This window comes from Pongo abelii, chromosome 10 (genome assembly GCF_028885655.2).
Source record: "Pongo abelii isolate AG06213 chromosome 10, NHGRI_mPonAbe1-v2.0_pri, whole genome shotgun sequence".
Lineage (NCBI taxonomy): Eukaryota > Metazoa > Chordata > Mammalia > Primates > Hominidae > Pongo > Pongo abelii.
Window position 1 is genome coordinate 127,814,808 of NC_071995.2, and position 23,567 is coordinate 127,838,374.

General features: G+C 42.7%; 2 protein-coding genes across 11 annotated transcripts in view; both read left to right on the plus strand.

Annotated features, from left to right (window-relative positions):
• GLT1D1 (glycosyltransferase 1 domain containing 1) overlaps window positions 1-23,567 on the plus strand; it is a 140,945-nt gene that overhangs the window by 23,068 nt on the left and 94,310 nt on the right. For 6 of the 10 annotated variants that reach the window (XR_010135620.1, XM_054526414.2, XM_054526416.2 and 3 more), the window contains 2 exon segments: window positions 632-780; window positions 13,774-13,879. Coding sequence is in view for 9 of the 10 variants with exons in the window: in XM_054526414.2 (XP_054382389.1) it covers window positions 632-780; window positions 13,774-13,879 (255 nt within the window). In the remaining variant the exon portion in view is untranslated. 10 annotated transcript variants of the gene reach the window in all.
• Window positions 12,393-12,878, plus strand: LOC100440615 (small ribosomal subunit protein eS12-like). The gene has a single exon (XM_054527738.2). It carries the CDS (start codon window positions 12,492-12,494, stop codon window positions 12,846-12,848), a length of 357 nt encoding a protein of 118 aa, XP_054383713.1. The 5' UTR covers window positions 12,393-12,491; the 3' UTR covers window positions 12,849-12,878.

Consider the following 23,567-nt stretch of genomic DNA (forward strand, 5'->3'; position numbering starts at 1 on the left):
CTGGAGGTGGCAGTGTGTACCCCATGTCTAAAGGCTGTCAAGGCCTCCTGGGTCAACCTTCCTTCCAATGGCCTCCGTCCCAGCCACAGTCCTGGGTATCTGAGACTGGCAGATGAATGGTTAATGTCATTGATTCTAGGCCTTCTCTTGTATTTTAAGGCAGGGTGCTTACAAAGGGTGATTCAGTAAATAAGTCATCTTATGGAATTCATTTAAAATCTTAATCATAGTGGCTGAGCACAGTGGCTCATGCCTGTAATCCCAGCACTTTGGGAGGCCAAAGCAGGTGGATTACCTGAGGTCAAGAGTTTGAGAACAGCTTGACCAGCATGGTGAAACCCCGTTTCTACTAAAAATACAAAAAATTAGCCAGGCATAGTGGTGCACCCGTGTAGTCTCAGCTACTAGGGAGACTGAGGCAGGAGAATCACTTGAAGACCCAGGAGGCGGAGGTTGCAGTGAGCTGAGACTACACCATTGCACTCCAGCCTGGGCAGCAAGAGTGAAACTCTGTCTCAACAACAACAACAGCAACAACAACCAAAAAAAAAAAATCCTAACTGTAGCAGCAACCTGTTACATATTAACATTTTCCCCTCATCTTCTCCTTTCTCTGTATTTTTTGATAAAGGGCCCATCTAGAGGCTGCAGGGCACGTGTGCATTTTGAAAGATGCCTTTGACTTTGAAAGCCCATCTGAGATCGCAAACCTCATCTTGGCTGAGAACTGTGAGGCTGCCCTGGCTCTTCATCTCTATAGGGGAGGCAGGCTTTTGCAAGGTAATCCTCTTTCTCTTCAAAAGTAAAACACTAGAAATTCTGAAAACCAGAAGCGCCTGTAATGTCTAATAGTACAGGAAACAGTGTCTCCTGTTTATCCAGTTCAGAAATGGGAGACATGCAATAATCTCTTTGGTTTGCTTTCTTAGTGCACAATTTTCTTAAATGTTATAACAGTCAAGAATGGATGTGTATTGAAACTGTTTTTACCACATTAAAAGTATCATCCTTAGTTTTTGTTTGTTTATTTGTTTTTTGGGACAGGGTCTCACTCTCACCCAGGCTGGAGTGCAGTGATACAATCTCAGCTCACTGCAACCTCCGCTTCGTGGGCTCAAGCAATCCTCCCACTTCAGCCTCCCAAGTAGCTGGAACTATGGGGTGCATGCCACCATGTCCCCTAATTTAATTTTTTTTTTCAGAGATAGGGTTTCATCTTTGTTGCCCAGGCTGGTCTTGAACTCCTGGGCTCAAGTAATCCATCCTCCTCAGCCTTCCAAAGTGCTGGGATTGCAGGCATGAGCCTGGCCCTGAATTTTTTCAATACATATTTCATCTTTCAAAATATATTTTTTTCAAAAGAATTCTTTTACAAATAGAGCACTTATGAAAGATGTTGTTCAACCCATCAATTTATGAGGAAACTACTAATGTTAAAACCAGTTTAAAGCACATTTGAGCAACTGGAGTTTAAATAGGCAATTTAATAAAGAATGTCAGAGTAAATTCATGAGGTTAGTTGCAGAACTGATTAACATCCAACAAGGCAATGGGCCCCAAGCTTTGGAAGTATCTTTTCTACTGGACAGAAATGATTTACATCTCTACCTGACACAAAGCTACAAGTGGCTTAATGTAACTTCACAGAGTATGAGCTTTCAATTAATAGTAAATAGTGAAGTCAAACAACAATACCTCTAAAGATTAACAGAAAATTAATCTTTAGAGGACCCTTTTAATTGTGGCTTCCTAGAACATTGCAAGAAAGTGCATGTGGACCTTATTTATTCTTATTTTATTCTTGACCTTATTTTCAGGTTGTGGAAATTTTTTCTTAACACTCGCAAGACCCATCTGACTTTACTGAGAGTATAGCAGCCACCAAATAAAGGCAAGACAGATATTTTTGTTATTGTCTGGCCTGAGTGACTTTCTTCAAACATGAATTAAATGACACAGTAGTGGTATCATTTGTGCTGCACCATTTTAAGGAATAGTAATAGCATGTCATTGGAGGATCAAAATTTGCTCCAGTCATCATCACATCAGGATTAAATTTTGGTCGCAAAATGTGTCACACTTTGAAAAATTTTAGAGGTTTTTTACTGAAGGTGATTTTTTCATTTTTCCACACTGTATCAAACCTTATTTAAGCTCCAGCTCTTTTTTCTGCCTCCTTTTCCACAGCAAGTTGAGCCCTCTCCAAACACTGTCTTCATATATGGGCACATCTTACTATGTGTTCTTTTTTATTTTTTCAGGTAATACATGAAAAATTGCCCCAGTGTAGAGTAAAATGTAATTGAGTGGTATAGTATGACAAGTAAACCTGTCTCCCACCTCTTATCCCCATCGTATTATTTCTCATTTCCATAAGTAACCACAGTTACCATTTTCTTGTGTATATTCTCCTAGAAATATATGTACTATATTGATTATCTATTATTACATAACAAATTACCCCCTGCCCCAACTTAGTTGCTTATCACAGTATATTTGTTATCTAGTAGTTCCTGTGGGCATTCAAAAGCAGCTTAGCTGGGTGGTCTGTCTCAGGGTTTCCCATGAGGCTGCAGTCTCATCTGGTGGCTTGACTGGGGCTTGCTGATGTGCATCCATTATAGTGCACTCATAAGGCTGTTGGTGGGAGGCCTCAGTTCCTCACCACATGGTCCTCTCCATGGCCTTCTTGAGTGTCCTCATGATGTGATGACCAGCTTCTCCCTGAGAGAACCATCAAAAGAAAAGCAAGTTGGAAATTGCCTTATTTTTCATGACCCAGGCTCGGAAGTCAATACAATATGAATCCCACAATATCCTTCTGATTACACAGGTCAGCACTATTCGGTGTGAGAGGGCACTACACAGAGCATGCATACGAGGAGGTTCACATACACCCATGCATGTATTTATATGTACCTCCTCCCCCACCTTAAACACACACACACAAATGGAAGCCCACTGCTGAATATATATTCAGCATCTTCCTTTTCACCACTCAGCCACACATCTGGGAACTTTCTCCCATAGTGGCACATACATAGATCTATCTCATCCATTGTGCGGAGGTGCCATCATTTAAAGTCTTCAATTAATAAACATTTACGTTGTCTTTAATTTTTCTATTTCATCCATTGGAACGCTTGTCTCTGTACAGACGTCATAGCATATGAACTTGGGAGAATATATCTGTACTTCCATATTTTTGCATCCGTGCTTGAACAATCTAAACTAACTTTTCTGTACATGCGGACAGTGTTTCTGAAAGTATTATTTCTAGAGAGTTATTTTCTGCTGAACAAGTATATGGCTTTGAATTATTTTTTTCTTTTTTTTTGACACAGGGTCTCACTCTGTTACCCAGGCTGGAGTGCAGTGACAATCTCGGCTCGCTGCAACCTCCATTTCATGGGCTGAAATAACCTTCCCACCTCAGCCTCCCAAGTACAGGCATGTGGGACTACAGGCATGTGCCACCACGCCCGGCTATTTTTTTGGTATATTTTTAGAGACAGGGTCTTGCCATGTTGCCCAGGCTGGTCTTAAACTCCTGGACTCAAGCAATCCACCCACCTTGGCCTCCTAAAGTGCTGAGATTAAAGGCATGAGCCACTGCACCCAGCCTTGAATTCAGTTTTAAGTGTAGTGAAACACAGTCTGAGCTTTGTCTCTGAATGTGAAAGAAGTGTAGAGTTTAACTTTCCTTATAGGCCAAGATGAAGTTTGGAACCCCTGACACCTCAACAGGAACCTTTGTAAGGTTGTCACTGACTGTTGCAACTCTTCTATGCAGTCACAAAGCCTCGGCCCTGAGTTTAGTGATTCTGTTGACTGTGAGTTGTGTTGTTTTCTTTTCTTTTTTTCTTCAACTTTTAAGTTCAGCAGTACATGTGCAGGATGTGCAGATTTGTTACATAGGTAAACGTGTGCCATGGTGGTTTGCTGTACAGATCATCCCATCACCTAGGTATTAAGACCAGAATCCATTAGCTATTCTTCCTGATGTTCTCCCTCTTCCCACCCCACCCCCAACAAGTTGTCAAGTTGTGTCATTTTCTGTAAAGTGACATTTATTATTTCTTTCTTTCTTTCTTTTCTTTTTTTTTGGTGGGGGACAGAGTGTCACTCTGTGGCCCAGGCTGGAGTGCAGTGGCATGATCTGGGCTCACTGCAGCCTCTGCCTAGCAGGCTTAAGCAATTCTTGTGCCTCAGCCTCCAGAATGGCTGGGATTACAGGTGCGTGCCACCACGCCCAGCTACTTTTTGTGTTTTTAGTAGAAACGGGCTTTCACTGTGTTGGCCAGGCTGGTCTCCATCTCCTGACTTAAATAAAGTTGTTTGCCGGCCTCGGCCTCCCAAAGTGCTGGGATTACAGGCGGGAGCCACCAAGTGCGGCCAGCCCCTATTATTCCTTTTTAAATGTTTTACACACATATGTGGAACATTTTATTCCCACAAGTGGGATTAGGTCTGTTTATTTAACTCATATCTTAGCTACTTTTCCAAATCCACAAAGCTACATCTATCTTATTGTTTTTATTGGCTGTGAGGTATTCCACTGTGAGAATGCACCATACGTATTAAAAGTCTGTCCTTGGTTTTTTGCTATTCCAAGCAAGGCTGAAGTGTTTTCGATTACATTTCTTTACTCCATTGTATGTGCATGTTGGAAATATAAATTCCTAGGAAAGCCTGTGGGCCAAAGGGCTGTGTAAGTTTGTTTTGATTGACAGTGACAAAATGCTATATGGAAAAGTTATTCCAGTTCGTATTCTACTAACAGATAGGCAAGGACTTATTGCTAGTCAGATTGCTGGGTTTTTGTTTTTTCCTTCAAACTTACAGTTCTCAATTTTACCATGCTTGACCTCTGCTTCAAATAAACACAAAGTCATCTGAAGTTAGGTTTGCTTCTCCTAAGAGATGAAGGAGGAGAGGAGCCCTCCGCAAAACCAACCTGTTGCCCAGAGGAAAAAAAATCAGTTACATTGCTCAATCTAATAAATATCGAGAACTGAAGCCATGCTTACTCTTAGTAAATGTGGTTAAACTTTTACTTGTTCATTCCTAGTTGTTGTCCATATGGAAATTAAACTGTATTTATTCCTCAGGGTTATGTTTTTGAAGGTTAAAGTCTCTCTGTGTAGCATCATGTGTAAAAAGCACCAGAACCATTGTCAGTAAGAAGAGCTGTCCCTGTGCACTGTGAGGTTTTCACTTAACAAAGTATCTGGGGACCTTCTCTGTACCAGTTGCGGACATTGAGTTGCCCTACCCTGTCATTAACTGGCTGTGTGATATTTCATTCTGTGCATACACTACACATTTCTTAGACAGCCTTCTATTGATTAAACTGTATTTAAAAATATATAGTACCTATCGATTTTTAAATTACTTATGGAGGTGACTTGGAAACTATGTAAAAATACAAAGAAGAAAATACGGCACCTGCAATTTCGCCAGCCAGAAATGACCACTGTTTGTGTGTGTGTCTTTGGTTTTATTTATGTTTTTATTCGAAATTAAGTTTGGAAAAAAGATATACTTTTACAATTAAGCTTGCAACTTCTTTTAAAAAATATTTGTAGTTGGCTGGGCGCAGTGGCTCACGCCTGTAATCCCAGCACTTTGGGAGGCAGAGACGGGCGGATCATGAGGTCAGGAGATCGAGACCATCCTGGCTAACACGGTGAAACCCCGTCTCTACTAAAAATACAAAAATTTAGCCGGGCGTGTTGGCGGGCGCCTGTAGTCCCAGCTACTCGGGAGGCTGAGGCAGGAGAATGGTGTGAACCCGGGAGGCGGAGCTTGCAGTGAGCCGAGATCACACCACTGCACTCCAGCCTGGGCGACAAGGCGAGACTCCGTCTCAAAAAAAAAAAAAAAAAAATCTGTAGTCCAGGCTTGGTGCCTCACACCTGTAATCCCAGCACTTTGAAGGCTGAGGCAGGCAGATCACTTGAAGTCAAGATTTCGAGATTAGCCTGGCGCACGTGGTGAAGCCCCGTCTCTACTAAAAATACAAAAAAAATTAGCTGACCATGGTGGTGAGTGCCTGTAATCCCAGCTACTTGGGAGACCAAGGCAGGAGAATCGCTTGAACCCGGGAGGTGAACGTTGCAGTGAGCTGAGATTATGCCCCTGCACTCCAGTCTGGACAACAGAGTGAGATTCTGTATCGAAAAAATATATATATATGTGTATATAAAATTTACAGATATAGATACATAAAATAAATATATTTATATACCTATATAAATATATATTTCTTATATATAATATATAAAAAATATATATTTTTTGTGGAGTATTTAGTATGTGCTAAGCACTTTGATAAATGCTTTGGATGCAGAGATATTGCTGTATCTGACTCTTGCTCTGTAGTTTGTGTGTATATTTTAAAAATTGCAATCATATTACACTCATAGTGTCGTAACCTATTTTACAATATGTTAGAAATAGATCGTATGTATTTCCTCTGTCATCGAATGTTCTTTTGCAGCAAGTCATGAATGGTCACGTCCTATTTCCATGTTTCCCCTCAGTTTTAAACAATATCGTGATGAACAGCCTTCGCATAAACCTTTGGAGCCTATTTCCTTTAGGATTTTCCAGAAATAACCTTGCAGGATCAAAGGGTATATGCATTTTTAAAGCTTTTCATACATATTGCCAAGTTATAACTAGTCACATTTATATAACTGTGTATATTAAATATAGCTAAGTGAAACCTTAACAGCTTGGACAAGTGGAAGTTTGCTTTTCTGTTTAAAATCAGTATTTGCTGAGCAAATAATTATATAAAATAGCTAAGTAGAATATGCAAATAATGGAAAATAGCACATTAACAACGTTAATACACATTACAGATATATTGCAGGTGTAATGCAATTTTTTTTTTTTTTTTTTTTTTTTGAGACAGAGTCTGGCTCTCGTCACCCAGGCTGGAGTACAATAGCGAGATCTTGGCTCACTGAACCTCCACCTCCCGGGTTCAAGCAATTCTCCTGTCTCAGCCTCCCAAGTAGCTGGGATTACAGGCGCCCGCCACCACGCGCTGCTAATTTTTATATTTTTAGTAGAGATGGGATTTCACCATGTTGGCCAGGCTAGTCTCAAACTCCTAACCTCAGGTGACCCACCACCTACCTTGGCCTCCCAAAATGCTGGGATTACAGGTGTGCGCCACCACACCCAGCCTGCAAATGTTTTAAAGAACAATATCAACTTTAATTCCTTAAGCTATGGACCAATTATTATATGAACATCAAAGTAAACACATTATATTAGTTTCTCCCTCTTGGGCATGTCTGTAAAATATTTTTGGCATGCATACCAATCCATCGTTTCAAGTGTATGTGAACAGAACTTTACAGGTGTCCTTAACTTAGATGGAATGGAGCCTGTTCCCAGGTAGCGTGCTTTCTGGACTCTTTCCTATATACCCTAAATGGCACACAAGGAAAAACTTAATTTGATGCTGGTCAACAGTGTGTTAATGAAGCTCCTCCTGTTTCTATTTATTTATTTCTTTATATTTTTAATTTTTTTTTTGAGACAGAGTCTCGCTCTGTCACCAGGCTGTAGTGCAGTGGTGGGATCTCGGCTCACCGCAACCTCTGACTCCCCTGGTTCAAGCAATTCTCCTGCCTCAACCTCTTGAGTCGCTGGGATTACGAGCACGCACCACCACGCCCAGCTTATTTTTGTATTTTTAGTGGAGACAGGGTTTCACCATGTTGGCCAGGCTGGTCTCGATCTCCTGACCTCGTTATCTGCCCGCCTCGCCTCCCAAAGTGCTGGGATTACAGGCGTGAGCCACCACGCCCAGCCTTGTTTCTTTTTAAGAATATGCTTTAGGCTTGAGCCTAATAAGGAAGCAGATAAGGTCGGGTGGCTGACTGAGAAGCCAAGTTTAGGGCCGGGCGTGGTGGCTCATGCTTGTAATCCCAGCACTTTGGGAGGCTGAGGCGGGGGGATCCACGAGGTCAGGAGTTCAAGACCAGCCTGGCCAACATGGTGAAACCCCATCTCTACTAAAAATACAAAAATTAGCTGGGCATGGTGGTGGATGCCTGTAATCCCAGCTACTCGGGAGCCTGAGGCAGGAGAATAGCTTGAACCCGGGAGACGGAGCTTGCAGTGAGCCGAGATCGCGCCACTGCCCTCTAGCCTGGGCGACAGAGCTAGATTCCATCTCAAAAAAAAAAAAAAAAAAGAAGAAGCCAAGTTTAGAAAGCTATGATTTTCTGTTTTTCTCAGCAGATTACTGGGAGAGACAAACCTCTAGCACAAGCACTGATTTAGGAATAAGACCCTTACGTGGGTGGCTCTGAGTCAACCCACTTGGAAAATAGTTTTTGTACCACTCTTCATTCTCAGTGCATTTCAGCAAATGCTGTTTGAGGACCGAACTTTGAGTGCCATCATATTAGAGCAAGGGGTGCAGACATAAATAAGAGAATCTTCTAATCTACAAATAAAACCCAAGACCTTATGATACATGGCATGACGTAGAAGGGAAAGGATTTACTTCTGAGAGACGTGGAGAAGATTTCAGAAACAAGGGGATGACTGAATAGGGTTTTGAAGAGTGAATAAGAGTTTGCAAATATATCCTCGAAAATGAAAAATAGAACTACTGTAGGATCCAGCAATCCCACTTCTGGGTATATGTGCAAAGGAAATGAAATCAGTGTGTGGAGGAGATATCTGCAGCCCCATGTTCACTGCAGCACTATTCAAAATAGCCAGGACAGGGAATCAACCTGTGCCCATTGATGGTAAATGGATACAGAAAATGGGGTATATATATGTAATGGAAAACGAAGGATATTCTGTCGTTTGTAACAACATGGATGAGCCTGGAGGACATAATGCTAAATACAATAAGCCAGGCACAGAAATACAAATACCTCATGGTTCTCACTTGTCTGTGAAATCCAAAAAGTCAAATTCATAGAAGCAGAGAGTAGTAGGATGGTTACCAGGTGCTCAGGATTGTGAGGAGATTAGGGAAACGTTGGTCAAAAAGCACAAAATTTCAGCTAGGAGGAATACATTCAAGATTTATTGCACAGCATGGTGACTGTAGTAAATAACAATGTATTGTACGCTTGAAAATTGCTAAGAGAGGGACCAGGTGTGGTGGCTCATACCTGTAATCCCAGCACTTTGGAAGGCTGAGGCAGGTGGATCACTTGAGGTCATGAGTTCGAGAGCTGCCTGGCCAACATAGTGAAACCCTGTCTCTGTTAAAAATACAAAAATTAGCTGGGCGTGGTGGCGCTGCCTGTAATCCCAGTACTTGGGAGGCTGAGGCAGGAGCATCACTTGAACCTGGGATGTGGAGGCTGTGAGCCAAGATAGCAGCACTGCACTCTAGCCTGGGTGACAAAGTGAGACTCTGTCTCAAAAAATAGAAAAAAAAATTGCTAAGAGAGGAGTAGGTTTTGAGTGTTCTCATCACCAAGTAAATGATAAATATGTGAGGTAATACATATGTTAATTAGCTTGATTTTTTTTTTTTTTTTTTTTTTAAAGAAATGGGGTCTTGCTGTGTTTCCCAGGCTGGTCTCAAACTCCTGGGCTGGAGCAATCCTCCTGCCTTGGCCTCCCAAAGTGCTGAGATGACAGGTGTGAGCCACCGCGCTTGGCCTAATTAGCTTGATTTAGTCATTCCACAATGTATACATATTTTAAAACATCATGTTGTACACCATATATATGTAGAATAATAAAAAGAGAGTTTGCAAAAATATTTTATCTACATCATGCTACATCATGTTATAGCAGAGGACTTCCAGAATTTTTCAATTGCAATCATGGGTGAATTTATAAGAGTCTTATTTTTTTGAGAAAGAGTCTCGCTCTGTCGCCCAGGCTGGAGTGCAGTGGCACAGTCTTGGCTCACTGCAACCTCTGCTTTCCAGGTTCAAGCGATTCTCCTGCCTCAGCCTCCCGGGTAGCTGGGATTAAAGGCATGCGCTACCACACCCAGCTAATTTTTGTATTTTTAGTAGAGATGGGGTTTCCCCATGTTAGCCAGGCTGGTCTCGAACTCTATACCTCAAGTGATCCACCCGCCTCGGCCTTCCAAAGTGCTGGGATTACAGGTATGAGCCACCATGCCTGGCCCCTCTCTTAGCAATTTTCAAGTGTACAATACATTGTTATTTTCTACAGTCACTGAGTAGCTTGGCCAAAGTCATGCCTGTTCTAGGTGGAGAAGCAGAATTCTAACCTGGGGCTGTCTGGAGTGAAAGTCCTGTGATTTCTCCAGATAGGTCAAATTAGCTTTGACATATATGAGTTATTGCTGCTGGTCTGATTGAGTAAGAAAGGGCTGTCATCTTAAGTACTAAATATATTCACACCTTTTAAACAACCTCATTGATAGTGTGTATCTTTTAGGTGTCTATTTTTCTGTCTTTGGGAATTTCACTGAGAACGACTTTCCCACTGTTTTACTTAGCCTCCTTTAGTAGCAGTTTTTATTGGGGGAATATCCCAGATATGGTTTTGCTGCATCCCCATCCAAATCTTTTCTTGAATTATAGCTCCCACAATTCCCGTGTGTTGTGGGAAGGACCTGGTGGGAAGTAATTGAATCATGGAGGCGGGCCTTTCCCATGCTATTCTCATGATAGTGAATAAGTCTCTCGTGATCTGATGGTTTTATAAAGGGGAGTTTCCCTGCACACGCTGTCTTCTCTTGTCTGCCGCCATGTGAGATGTGCCTTTCACCTTTTGCCATGATTGGGAGGTCTCCCCAGCCACGTGGAACTGTGAGTCCATTAAACCTCTTTCTTTTGTAAATTTCCCAGACATATCCAGTTGCCATGCCAGTTGGGTATGTCTTTATCAGCAGCTTGAAAATGGACTAATACAGTCCCTTTGTGGCAGTAGGGTGTATCAGTTTCCCACTGCTGCTGTAATAATTTACCACAAACCCAGTGGCTTCAGACAACAGAAATTCGTCACCTGACCTCCAGGTCTGGAGAATAATTGCTCCCAGAGATGTCCACATCCTACTTCCCAGGACCCCTGAGGCTGTGACAGGGGAGCCTGTTCTGGAGGTTGGAAAGCTAAAGCAGATCTCCCAGGCTGAAATTCAGGTGTCAGCAGCTGCGTTCCTTCCTGGAGGCTCTTGAGGAGAATCTGTTTTCTTGTCTTTTCCAGCCTTGAGGGGCATCCACATGTCTTGGCTCATGGCCCTTCCTCCATGTCCGGAGCCATCAGGCTGGTGAGGTCTTCCTCACTCTGAACTTGACTCTCTGGCCTCCCTCTTCCACTTGTAACGACCCCTGTGGTTATGTTGAGCCTGCCTGGATAGTCTACCGTAATGCCCCTCCCCTGTCCCAGCCTCATGGGTCCTGGGAATTAGGATGTGGTCATCTCTGGGAGCAATTATTCTTCCTACCACAGATTCATGTCCTTACCATATGAGAAAAATCTTCACTCTGTCCCAACATCTCCCAAAGCCTAAACCCATCACCTGTGGTGAACCATCTCTACTGGGCAGGCGTTTCTATGTCTCTCTGTATTTTTGGAAAAGTTCTTACAGGTGTATAGTAAGAAATTCAAACAATATAAAATGTTACAGAGTGAAAAGTAAGTCTCACTCCCAACCCAGATTTTTTTTTTTTGAGGCAGAGTCTCACTCTGTCACCCAGGCTGCAGTGCAGTGGCATGATCTCAGCTCACTCCAACCTCTGCCTCCCGGGTTCAAGTGATTCTCATGCCTCAGCCTTCGGAGTAGGTGGGATTACAGGTGTGCCCCACCACACCTGGCTAATTTTTGTATTTTTACAAAAATAGAGACAGAATTTTGCCACGTTGCCCAGGCTGATCTCAAACTCCTGGCCTCAGGTGATCTGCCCAACTTGGCCTTCCAAAGTGCTGGCATTACAGGTGTGAGCCACCGTGCCTGGCCCATCCCAGATCTGTAGCCTTCCAGGTCTCTTTCCCAGAGGTGACAACAGTTATTATTTTGTGTACTGTCACAGATGTTCTGTGCATATAGAAATGTGTGTTTATGGCTTTTGTTTTTGTGCAAGCATGTTTTGTTCACCAATATGCGTTTTTTTTTTTTTTTTTTGCCAGTCTTTCTATGTGAGTATACACACACACACACAGATCCAAAAAAAAAAGAGTTGGTCTTCACCAATGCATAAGTAAGTTGCTTTTCAAACTGTGCTACTTTTAGTAGCCTTGCTGGTATTATTATTGTTCAGCTTAATATGTGGGGGCTGAATTCATAGCAGTGGAATTCTAGGGTGAGAGTGACCTAGATAGAGAGAAAGAAGATGGGCTCTGCTAATTTACATGACAAAAACAATTCAAAGGCCAGTAAAAGGAAAGATCAGTATCTTCTCCTTTAAATATCTTGATAGAAATGTCTTGTTTGGGCTCTCCCTGCCGCTGCCGAGTGGCGCGGAGGCGGAGGCTTGGGTGCGTTCAAGATTCAACTTCACCCGTAACCCACCGCCATGGCCGAGGAAGGCATTGCTGCTGGAGGTGTAATGGATGTTAATACGGCTTTACAAGAGGTGCTGAAGACCGCCCTCATCCATGATGGCCTAGCACGTGGAATTTGCGAAGCTGCCAAAGCCTTAGACAAGCGCCAAGCCCATCTTTGTGTGCTTGCATCCAACTGTGATGAGCCTGTGTATGTCAAGCTGGTGGAAGCCCTTTGTGCTGAACACCAAATCAACCTAATTAAGGTTGATGACAACAAGAAACTAGGAGAATGGGTAGGCCTCTGTAAAATTGACACAGAGGGGAAACCCTGTAAAGTGGTTGGTTGCAGTTGTGTAGTAGTTAAGGACTATGGCAAGGAGTCTTAGGCCAAGGATGTCATCGAAGAGTATTTTAAATGCAAGAAATGAAGAAATAAATCTTTGACTCACACACACACACACACAAAAAGAAATATCTTGTTTGGGAAATCTAACTGGGTGAACTCCAGTTAGATCTGGTCTGTTGGGTGATTTGTAGGCCAAAGTCTCTTTGAAATTTTTAGTTGACCTTTGGGAGTCCTTTCAGGGAGTCGCTTTTGATGAGCACATCATTCAGCCTGAGATGGGCAGGGCTAATGCCCTGTCCTGCCCATCTGCGCTCATGACATGTTCATCGAGGAAGCAGGGAGTGGACTCACACACTGCCTCCCATCCGCACAGGACCCGTCGCTCGGAATATACATATTGCAAATTCTTTCCCACTTTATGTGCTCAGCACCTTGTGTTATTTTGGCCCTCATCCTAGTTGTGCCCGTCATAATTTATCATCCCTGCTGTACTGAACAGTTCTTGAGGATATCATCAAGGTTGTCTGTACCTCTCTCTCCCCTGTTTTCGTCCCAAGCTAGCACGGTGCCTGTTGGTGCTGATGAATAATAGGACTCAGTTTGGAGAGCCCTTTTTTTTGTCATGAATTTTGATGATGCCAGATTAGCCGATTTCCTAGGAATGATAAGCTTGGCTTTGATAGACGATGGCTACCAATATTTTTTATTTGCTAAAGTTTAAAATGAATTAATTGAAAGATAGCCCTGACAACAGTGGTTGGGGCCTCCCGTGATTCCTCTTGGTGTTGTGTTTATTGTAGTGATACCTATTCTGCTATCCAGGAGAGGTGGATGCAGCTAAACATATAGCAATGCACAGCTCCTGTGATCTGGGAACCTCAGTGTTTAAGATCCTTGCTTGGGAATGGTTGGTGAAGGCTGTTTTTAGGGCTAAATTCTGCTTTGTGACTGTCATCGTTTTGCAGGCCACCGAATCCCTTTTGGAGTCATCTTTGGTGGAACTGATGTAAATGAAGATGCCAACCAGGCAGAAAAAAACACAGTCATGGGCAGAGTTCTTGAGGAAGCCAGGTAATACCTGCGAGAATTTCACCCATGCCAAACATTTAAACTATGTGAATGGAATTAATTGAAACCAAAGACCGAGGGCACCAATTGTCGGGAAGGTTTACATCTTATCACTTAAAACCAATTTCATGTAACCTTTTCTTTCATTTGGTACATTTTTATTTGGCCACAAATAGTCATTGCTAACAGGTTATTGCACTTAAGTCTTCAACTACAGTTAATATTAGATAAGCCTCTTTAAAATGGTCTGCATGGAGCCGGGCATAGTGAGGCACGCCTGTGGTCCCAGCTGTTTGGGAGGCTGAGGCAGGAGGATCACTTGATAGTGAGGCACACCTGTGGTCCCAGCTGCTTGGGAGGCTGAGGCGGGAGGATTGCTGGAGCCCAGGAGCCCAAGGCTACCGTGTGCTATGGTTGCAATCCAGCCTGAGTGGTAGAGCAAAGCCCTCTTCTCAAAAAAGAGGTGTTCTGGATGTAGAAAACACGGATCACAGGCAAACTGCAGCCTTAGCAGCACACAAATTAGGATCTAGTTCGCATCAGGTTTGCCCAAGTAGACTGTCTTTGGCATGGGTCTTATCTATGTAGCTTTCTGAGCTATATATGCCATTTGCAAGAAGGGCCACCAACAGGATTTCTAAACTGTGGCTCAGGCCTTTTCCTTGGGTATGTCCCTCTAGCTGTCCTGGGGACCTGAGAGGTAGCTGCTGTGAGAACAGCTCTACATGCTCTGAGTGAAACTTCTCACAGGGGTCACTGTGATAATCCTGGGGGCTGCCCTGCACATCTCTGATCCCAGATACTAATCATGGGCAGCAGCCTCCAGGTACCACAACTACCTTAGTATGTCTCCCTATAATTCTAATGCCCCCTGGGTGGGGGAAGTTATTATTCCCAGTTGAGAATTCCTTCCAGCGCTGTACTTCCCAACTTTTCCATGTCAACGTGGTGAAAGGAGGTTCATCGGAGGCTGTTGTTCTGGACTGGCCCCTGCGCTGTGCCCCAGCAGACCAGCCCAAGACAGAAAGGAGTCACTTGTGCTGAGCGCTGTGTAATCAAACTGAACTTTGAAATGGGTCAGTCTTCTTTCTCTCTTCTCTCTTCTCTTCTCTTTTCCTGACAGAGTCTCATTCCATTGCCCAGGCTGGAGTGCAATGGCACGATCTTGGCTCACTGCAACCTCAGCCTCCCGGGTTCAAGCGATTCTTGTGCCTCAGGCTCCCGAGTAACTGGGATTACAGGCGCCTGCCACCACAGTCGCCTAATTTTTGTATTTTTAGTAGAGATGGGGTTTCGCCATTTTGCCAGATTGGTCTCAAACTCCTGGCCTCAAGCGATCCACCTGCCTTGTCCTCCCAAAGTGCTGGAATTACAGGCATGAGACACTGTGCCCAGCCTGAAATGGGCCAGTTTTCTAAAAAGCAAGAAATTTCAGCCAACTTCAGTGAGCAGAATAGGGAAGTCTTCTCTGCTTTAACCCTGTAGGGAAAGTAACTCTGAAATGCCCCATCTGCTTTTTGTTTTCTGTGTCTGCTTTCTTCAGCCCTTGTCTGTCTGTAAAACACGCGTCCTCTGCGCAGCTCATCCGAACACTCGTTCTGTTTTGTAGAATGAGGTGCTGCCCAGTTCTAGAATTGCTAATAAAAGCCCATTATAATCTTTGACCTAAATTTGTTGTCATTGTGTCTTTTGACAAGGCATACTTAGAAAATTATCATATTTGGATAGCAATTTAAAGTGGATTGAAAGGCTTGATTAAAAAAATCACTCCCATTTCTTTGTCTAACAAATACAATAATAAGAATTAAAATAATGATAAAAGCAGGCCAGGCACAGTGGCTCATGCCTGTAATCCCACCACTTTGGGAGGCCCGAGGCAGGTGGATCACTTGAGGTCAGGAGTTCGAGACCAGCCTGGCCAACATGGTGAAACCCCGTCTCTATTAAAAATACAAAAATTAGCCGGGCATGGTGGTGGGTGCCTGTAATTCCAGCTACTTGGAAGGCTGGGGCAGGAGAATCACTTTAACCCAGGAGGTGGCCAGGTGTGGTGGCTCACACATGTAATCCCAGCACTTTGGGAGACTGAGGCAGGTGAATCACCTGAGGTCAGGAGTTCGAGACCAGCCTGGCCAACATGGTGAAACCCCATCTCTACTAAAAATACAAAAATTAGCCGGACATGGTGGCCTGTGCCTGTAGTTCCAGCTACTTGAGAGGCTGACGCAGGAGAATTGCTTGAACTCAGGAGGCAGAGGTTGCAGTGAGCCAAGATCGTGCCATTGCACTCCAGCCTGGGAGACAGAGCGTGACTCCATCTCAAAAACAAACAACAACAAAAGAACCCAGGAGGTGGTGGTTGCAGTGAGCCGAGATCTTGCCATTGCATTCTAGCCTGGGTGACAGAGCGAGACTGTCTCAAAAAAAAAAAAAAAAAATTTAATTAATTAATTAAAAAAAATAAAAAATTAAATAAAATAATGATAAAAGCAATATGAATCTTCCATGATCATATGAAAATTGTGAAAAAAAGCAGAAATTAAATCAAAAGAACTAACCCAAAACAAAGAACTTTTCTGATCAGTCATGAGGTGCTCAATGGGCTTCCTCAGGGTTTCCCTGGACGGTCGACGGGGTTCTGTGCAGTTTGTCCTCCCACATGTTCACTGGCTGCTGGTGTTAGAAGAAAGCCTCACCTGTGTCTAGAATAACCCTGAAATCACGGTTTACAGTTGGCCCAACAAGTACTGCCTAACTATCCCTTCGACCCTTTTAAATCTTTGAATCATTGTAAAAAGCAAAACAAAGCAAAACTGGTAATTGGTTTTATCCCAATAAATCACCAGCCATCAATTTTCTGTGGCTAATCTCATGGCTGGGAAGCTCTGGCCAGGGAATTTGGGACACTTCAAGTTTTTATGCAGCTGGGTCACCCTATTCCATACTGGGGACAGCATTCAAAGTTCTGTCTGCAGCCTCAGATTCCTTGTTTGGTATTGTAGGTGTCAATCTCACTTCTGAAAACCGGGGTTACTGAGAGGTATCACTGCATTTAGGACCCTAGTCCTTCCTGAGGACCCCTGATCATATGTTGTGGCAATGCAAGTGTGGACCCAGAAAACCTGAGACAGGTCTCAGTTACTATTTAGAAAGTTTATTTTGCCAACGTCGAAGACACGCACCCATGACCCAGCCTCAGGAGGTCCTGATGACACGTGCCCAAGGTGGTCAGTCACAGGTTGGTTTCCTACATCTTAGGGAGATGTGAGACATCAATCAATATATGTAGGAGGTACACTGGTTCGGTCTGGAAAGGCGGGACAACTGGAAGCAAAGGCAGGAAGACTCGAAGCAGGGAGGGGTTTTCCAGGTCACTGGTAGGTGACAGACAAAAGGTTGCGTTCTTTTGCTTTTCTGATTGGCCTTTCCCAAGGAGGCAATCAGATATACATTTATCTCAGTGAGCAGAGGGGTGACTTTGAATAGAATGGGAGGGAGGTTTGCCCTTAGCAGTTCCCAGCTTGACTTTTCCCTTTAGCTTAGTGATCTGGGGACCCAAGATATTTTCCTTTCACACCACCTTATCATAACAGAGAGCACATGTGTGCATGTGCATGTGTGTGCGTGTGTGTGTTACAATAAAAAAAGGCATTAAAACACATGGGGGTTACCTTAAAAGGGGATCTTTTATTACAGGTTTTCTTGTTGTTATGCTCTGCAAATTCATTACCTTTGATTCCTGTAGTTGGCAATGCACTGCCTTATGGAAGGAAAACAATTCTGTTTACTAGAAACAACATTGAATGAATCCATCTTACAGTATTATCATTAGTATTATTCATTGCGTTGTTATTAAAGCAAACACTGATTTCTATTTTGGGGGGTTATTGATCGAGGTTAGTAGGCAGGAAAACTGCATGAATCAGATTCTTTGTCCAGTACAATATAGCACACGTTTCTGTAAAAGAAAGTATTGAACTTGTCTAGCTTTATAATGAGTATTTCATTTTTAATCAAATTTTTTAAATAGTTATATTTTTCCTAGAGGGTCTATTTTTGAAGTTTTTTTTAGTATTTAAAATTTTTTTCTATATTATATAGTATTCGAACTTACCTTAGCTTCAGCTTTTTGGCTTATAAATATTATAATGTAATCAGTACTTGATAATTATATTATCAATATCAAAACTAAATGAAGAGTATGTGAAACCTATGGAAATTGTTTGGTGAAGGATCATCCAGGTACATATTAGAAGAAAATACTCTTGACCAGGCGTGGTGGCTCACGCCTGTAATCCCAGCACTTTGAGAGGCTGAGGCAGGTGGATCACTGCAGTCAGGAGTTTGAGACAAGCCTGGCCAACATGGGGAAACTCCATCTTCACTAAAAATACAAAAATTAGCTGGACATGGTGACACATGCCTGTAATCCCAGCTACTCAGGAGGCTGAGGCAAGAGCATCGCTTGAAACCTTGGAGGCAGAGGTTGCAGTGAGCTGAGATCTCGCCACTGCACTCCAGCCTGGGCGAAAGAGGGAGACTCTGTCTCAAAAAAAAAAAAAGAAAAGAAAAGAAAAGAAAAGAAAAAATTATTGTCAAGCAAATAAGCAAAAGAGAGTTTGTATAAAATGAAACACCTCAAAAATAGCCTCATAAATAGGAAATATATAGCGCACGATAGGTTAAACAAGGTGAATTTGCTGTTTTGTAGGCATAAAATGGCTGAATATTGGTAGTTTCATAAGATTTAAGCTATAGATATTTAAGCCCAAAGATTTTTTTTTGTAAAAAAAAAATCACATGAGAAAGTGAGTAAATCTATTTCAAAATGGCAATGTTCAACTAAAAGTGCAAAAATGGTAGCTTTATATTTTTCATAAGAAATGTGTTTTTTTAAATTTAATTTAATTTTATTATTTTTTTGGACACAGAGTCTTACTCTGTCACCCAGGCTGGAGTGCAGTGGTGCAATCTCAGCTCACTGCAACCTCCACCTCCTGGGTTCAGGCGATTCACCTGCCTCAGCCTCGTCAGTAGCTGGGACTACAGGGGTGCACCACCACGCCCGGCTAATTTTTGTATTTTTAGTGAAGATGGAGTTTCCCCGTGTTGGCCAGGCGGGTCTGGAACTCCTGACTACAGTGGTCTGCCTGCCTAGGCCTCCCAAAGTGTTGGGATTACAGGACTGAGCCATCGCACCCCACTAATTGTTCAATTCTTAAGTTTCTCAGTTTTGAAGTTTCCCGGCAAAGGAAGGTTTACACACTCTCCTGAAAGGCCCATCGTCAGGCAATTGTTATTTAGCTACTTTTCTTTCTTTTTGATCTTATTTTCACAGGATAAAGTCTATTCCCCCAGATACAGTTTCCTTGCACCTCTTGTTAGTTTTCAGAGCAAATGGAGAGCTTCTCATAACTGAGGCCAGCAGAACAACCCGTGCTGGGCTCGAGCCTCCTTCCGCGTCAGCATTGTGCCGTGCTTGGATTATGAAAGTGGGCCTTGGTGGGAAGTCCAGTGTGAGCTCCTCTCCGTCCGTCTTTCCTTACTTCTCCCTTCAGTAGTGGACCTGTGATGGAATGTGCCCGACTGATGACAGGGTTGTAGAGGAGGCAGAAAGGAAAGCTCGGGGCAGACACAGGCAGGGGAAGCGGGGACTACTGGAGGAAGAATCTGCCATTTCTGGGTCCTGCTGCAGGGGAGGAATCGTCCTTTCCTGGTTCTCATCTGCAGTAATTAATTATTCCTGTGGTGTTTGCCTGATGGTGATTTTTCCATTTGCACTGCGTCTTGTTTATTAACTGGAATTCTGCCTTATGGAAGACTTTCCCCTTTGATCCCATTTACTTATTTGATTATTTATTTGTTATTCAGTATGGACTCAAGGGAGCTGGGTGTGGTGGCTCATGGCTGTAATCCCAGCACTTTGGGAGGCTGAGTTGGGTGGATCACTTGAGGCCAGGAGTTCGAGACCAGCCTGGCCAACATGGTGAAACCTCATCTCTACTAAAAATACAGAAAAAAAAATTAGCCAGGCATGGTGGTGTGTGCCTGTAATCCTAGCTACTCAGGAGGCTGAGGCAGGAGAGTTGCTTGAACCCAGGAGGCGGAGGTTACAGTGAGCTGAGACTGCGCCACTGCACTCCAACCTGGGTGACAGAGCAAGACTCCATCTCAAAATAAATAAATAAATAAATAAATAAATAAATAAATAAATATAAAAAATATATATATATAAAAAACATGGACTCATAGATATTTATTTTATTTTCCTTTACAGGTTATCTGTTACTATTTTTGTTTATTCGGTTGCTCAAATTGTCCCAGATTTGCCCACAGGAGATGCTTTGAGCTGATGCCTGTCTTCTTTTGACATGCTCTCATCATTCATCGTTTTCTGAGCATTTTTCTACTTTCTGGCATCATAAAATGTCCCTGATTCATCTCCTGTCTAACTTGTCCTACTTCTGGAAATGGCTATTTCTCAAAGGAGTCCTGGTTCCTTTATAATTTTTTTTGTCTTTTTAGAGAATATTATTTAGAAACTAAGATATGTGCTTATTGCTTACTCAGTGTCCTTTCTTGTAAGCCCTCTTAGAGCTTGGAAATGTATGTATGTTTATATGCACATATACAACTATATGTATTTTTATTTCATCACTAGAAATATGGTTCTCATTATTTGACATTGGTATGAAGCTTAGGGTTTGTATTAGGCATCCGAATGGAGGTATGAAGTAGGTAGAAGTCTGGGCAAGTTAGGGGAGGGGTTGGGAGTTTGTTGGTCAATATACAGGTGCTTTTTTTTTTTTTTTTTTTGAGACAGAGTCTCGATCTGTCACCCAGGCTGGAGTGCAATGGCACAATCTTGACTCATCGCAACCTCCGCCTCCTGGGTTCAAGCTATTCTCCTGCCTCAGCCTTCTGAGTAGCTGGGATTACAGGCATGTACCACCACATGGAGCTAATTTTGTAATTTTAGTAGAGAACGGGGTTTCTCCATGTTGGTCAGGCTGGTCTCTCGAACTCCTGACCTCAGGTGATCCTTCCACCTCGGCCTCCCAAAGTGCTGAGATTACAGGCGTGAACCACCGCGTCTGGCCTTACAGATGCTATTGAAAACTGAAAACTGGTGAGCTCACCAAGGGAGTAAGTGCAGATAGAGAAGAGAAGCCCAAGAACTGAGTCTTGGAGCAGCCCATTTTTGAGATATCAGAGAGAGGAATTAGTGAGACTGAGATTGAGTGGCCAGTAAGATGAAATGGAATGGTATGGTGGAAACCAATGAAGAAGCATTTCAAGGAGGAAGGAGAGAGCGTATGTGCCTGTTGCTATTGATAGGTCAAGTAAGATGAAGACTGAGGATGGGACCATTCCGCTTACCAACATGGAGGTCCTCAGTGACCTTGAGCACAGTTTCAATGGTGCAGTCAGGGGAGCTGCCTGGAGTGGTTTAAATGAGAAGAGAGGCATTGGAGGTGTTGAGTCAAGGTAACACTAGGGCTTTTTTTGTCAAGGAGAAAAGAGAAAAAGGACAATAATTGAAGCAGGGACTGTGGGGTTAAGAGAGTCGTTTTTAAGATCAGAGAAATAATAGCATTTTTATAATGAGTATAGGAGAAAATGATTTGGGAGAAAGATAGGAGGCTATATATTATCTACAGAAAGTCTTGAAAGATTGAAAGTCCTGACTTTATAAAATATTTTGTTAAGAATTTTCTTTCTAACTAAAAAAAAAGGCTGTCCCAATGCAATGTAGAAATTTTGGAAAGTACTGAAGAAGCCAGGGAAAAGCAAATTACCAAATTTTTTTTTGTACTTTATGTGTACTTTAACCATGACTAGCTTTTTGGTAGGTGATCTTTTAATTACTTATATTTGTATGTCTGTGACTATATTTTCATTGTTATTATTTTTGAAAATTTGGGCTAAATGACACATACTATTTTTTTTTTTTTTTTTTTTGACAGAGTCTCGCTCTGTCGCCCAGGCTGGAGTGCAGTGGCACGATCTTGGCTCACTGCAACCTCCGCCTCCCAGGTTCAATTGATCCCCCTGCCTCAGCCTCCCGAGTAGCTGGGATTACAGGCCTGCACCACCGCGCCCAGCTACAGTTTTGATAATTTTAAGGTTCCGAACATGGTTTTAATGGCTGCATAGAATTCTGTCATAAATTCTGTAAATTCTTTGAGATTGGGCATTTATATCTTTATTATAAACAATACCACAGGGAACAATCTGTTTCTGTCTTTGTGTACTTGTCTGATTGTATCTTTTTTTTTTTTTGAGATGGAGTCTCACTCTGTCTCCCAGGCTGGAATGCAGTGGCGTGATCTCCGCTCACTGCAAACTCCACCTCCCGGATTCCTGCCATTCTCCAGCCTCAGCCTCCCGAGTAGCTGGGACTACAGGTGCCCGCCACTGCGCCCGGCTAATTTTTTTGTATTTTTTAGTAGAGACGGGGTTTCACCGTGTTAGCCAGGATGGTCTTGATCTCCTGACCTCGTGATCCACCTGCCTCGGCCTCCCAAAGTGCTGGGATTACAGGCGTGAGCCACCGCGCCCGGCCTTGATTGTATCTTTAGGTTGAATTCCTACAGGTAGAATTGCAAGGTCTAACGATATGAACATGCGAATATATTGATGCAGTTTCTCAAATTTCTCTTCAGAAAAAATATTTGCATTTTAATTTACCAAGTGGGTGTATGTTTTCATTTTCTCACCTTCATCAACATTGGGCATTCTTATTTTTAAAACTGCCAATCTTATATGTGATGCAATTGTTTCCTATTGTTCTAATTAGATTTATTTTGTTATTAGAGAAACTTCACTTTTCCTCACATTTTATGGTCCCTTGTATTTGCTGTCATGTGACTGTCCCATTTTTCCCATCCCTTTTTTTCCCTTGGGATATTTGGCTTCCTTGTTAATTTTGAAGAGCTCCTGAGTAAGGATATTATTCCTCTTTTCTCCATGTCAATTGCACATGTTTCTTCCAAATTGTTATTTTTGTTTTAATTTGCGGTATTTCAGTAGTTTTTAAATTTTAATATAATCAAAGCTTTTTTATCTTTAGAATTAATTTCATAGCTTTTTTCTTTCTCCTTTTCATACCTTGCCTGTGGTACCCAATAATGTGATAGCTTTTTATGCTCAGAAAACCTTTCCCAGGCTGAGGCCAGTTGTTTGTTCACTTATATCATTCCAGACTTCTCTTGTAGTCTTACTTTTTTTTTACTTAGCTCCTGAACCTTTTCAGATATGTGATATAAGGGAGGAAACTAACTTTTTCCATGTGTTTAACACCACTTCTCTGACTTTATGCTATGTCAAATTCTTTTTTTTTTTTTTTTTTTTTTTTGAGATGGAGTCTCGCTCTTGCCCAGTCTGGAGGGCAGTGGCACGATCTCGGCTCACTGCAACCTCCGCCTCCCGGGTTCACACCATCCTCCTGCCTCAGCGTCCCAAGTAGCTGGGACTACAGGCGCACGCCACCACACCCAGCTAATTTTTTGTCTTTTTAGTAGAGACGAGGTTTCACCGTGTTAGCCAGGATGGTCTCGATCTCCTGACCTTGTGATCCGCCCGCCTGGGCCTCCCAAAGTGCTGGGATTACAGGTGTGAGCCACCAGGCCTGGTCTATGCTATGTCAAATTCTTAAATGTATTTGGGTCTGTTTCTGGCCTTGTATTTG

Excerpts from the sequence above, each read along its gene's own strand:
- LOC100440615 (XM_054527738.2), top strand. The coding sequence starts at position 12,492 with ATGGCCGAGGAAGGCATTGCTGCTGGAGGTGTAATGGATGTTAATACG.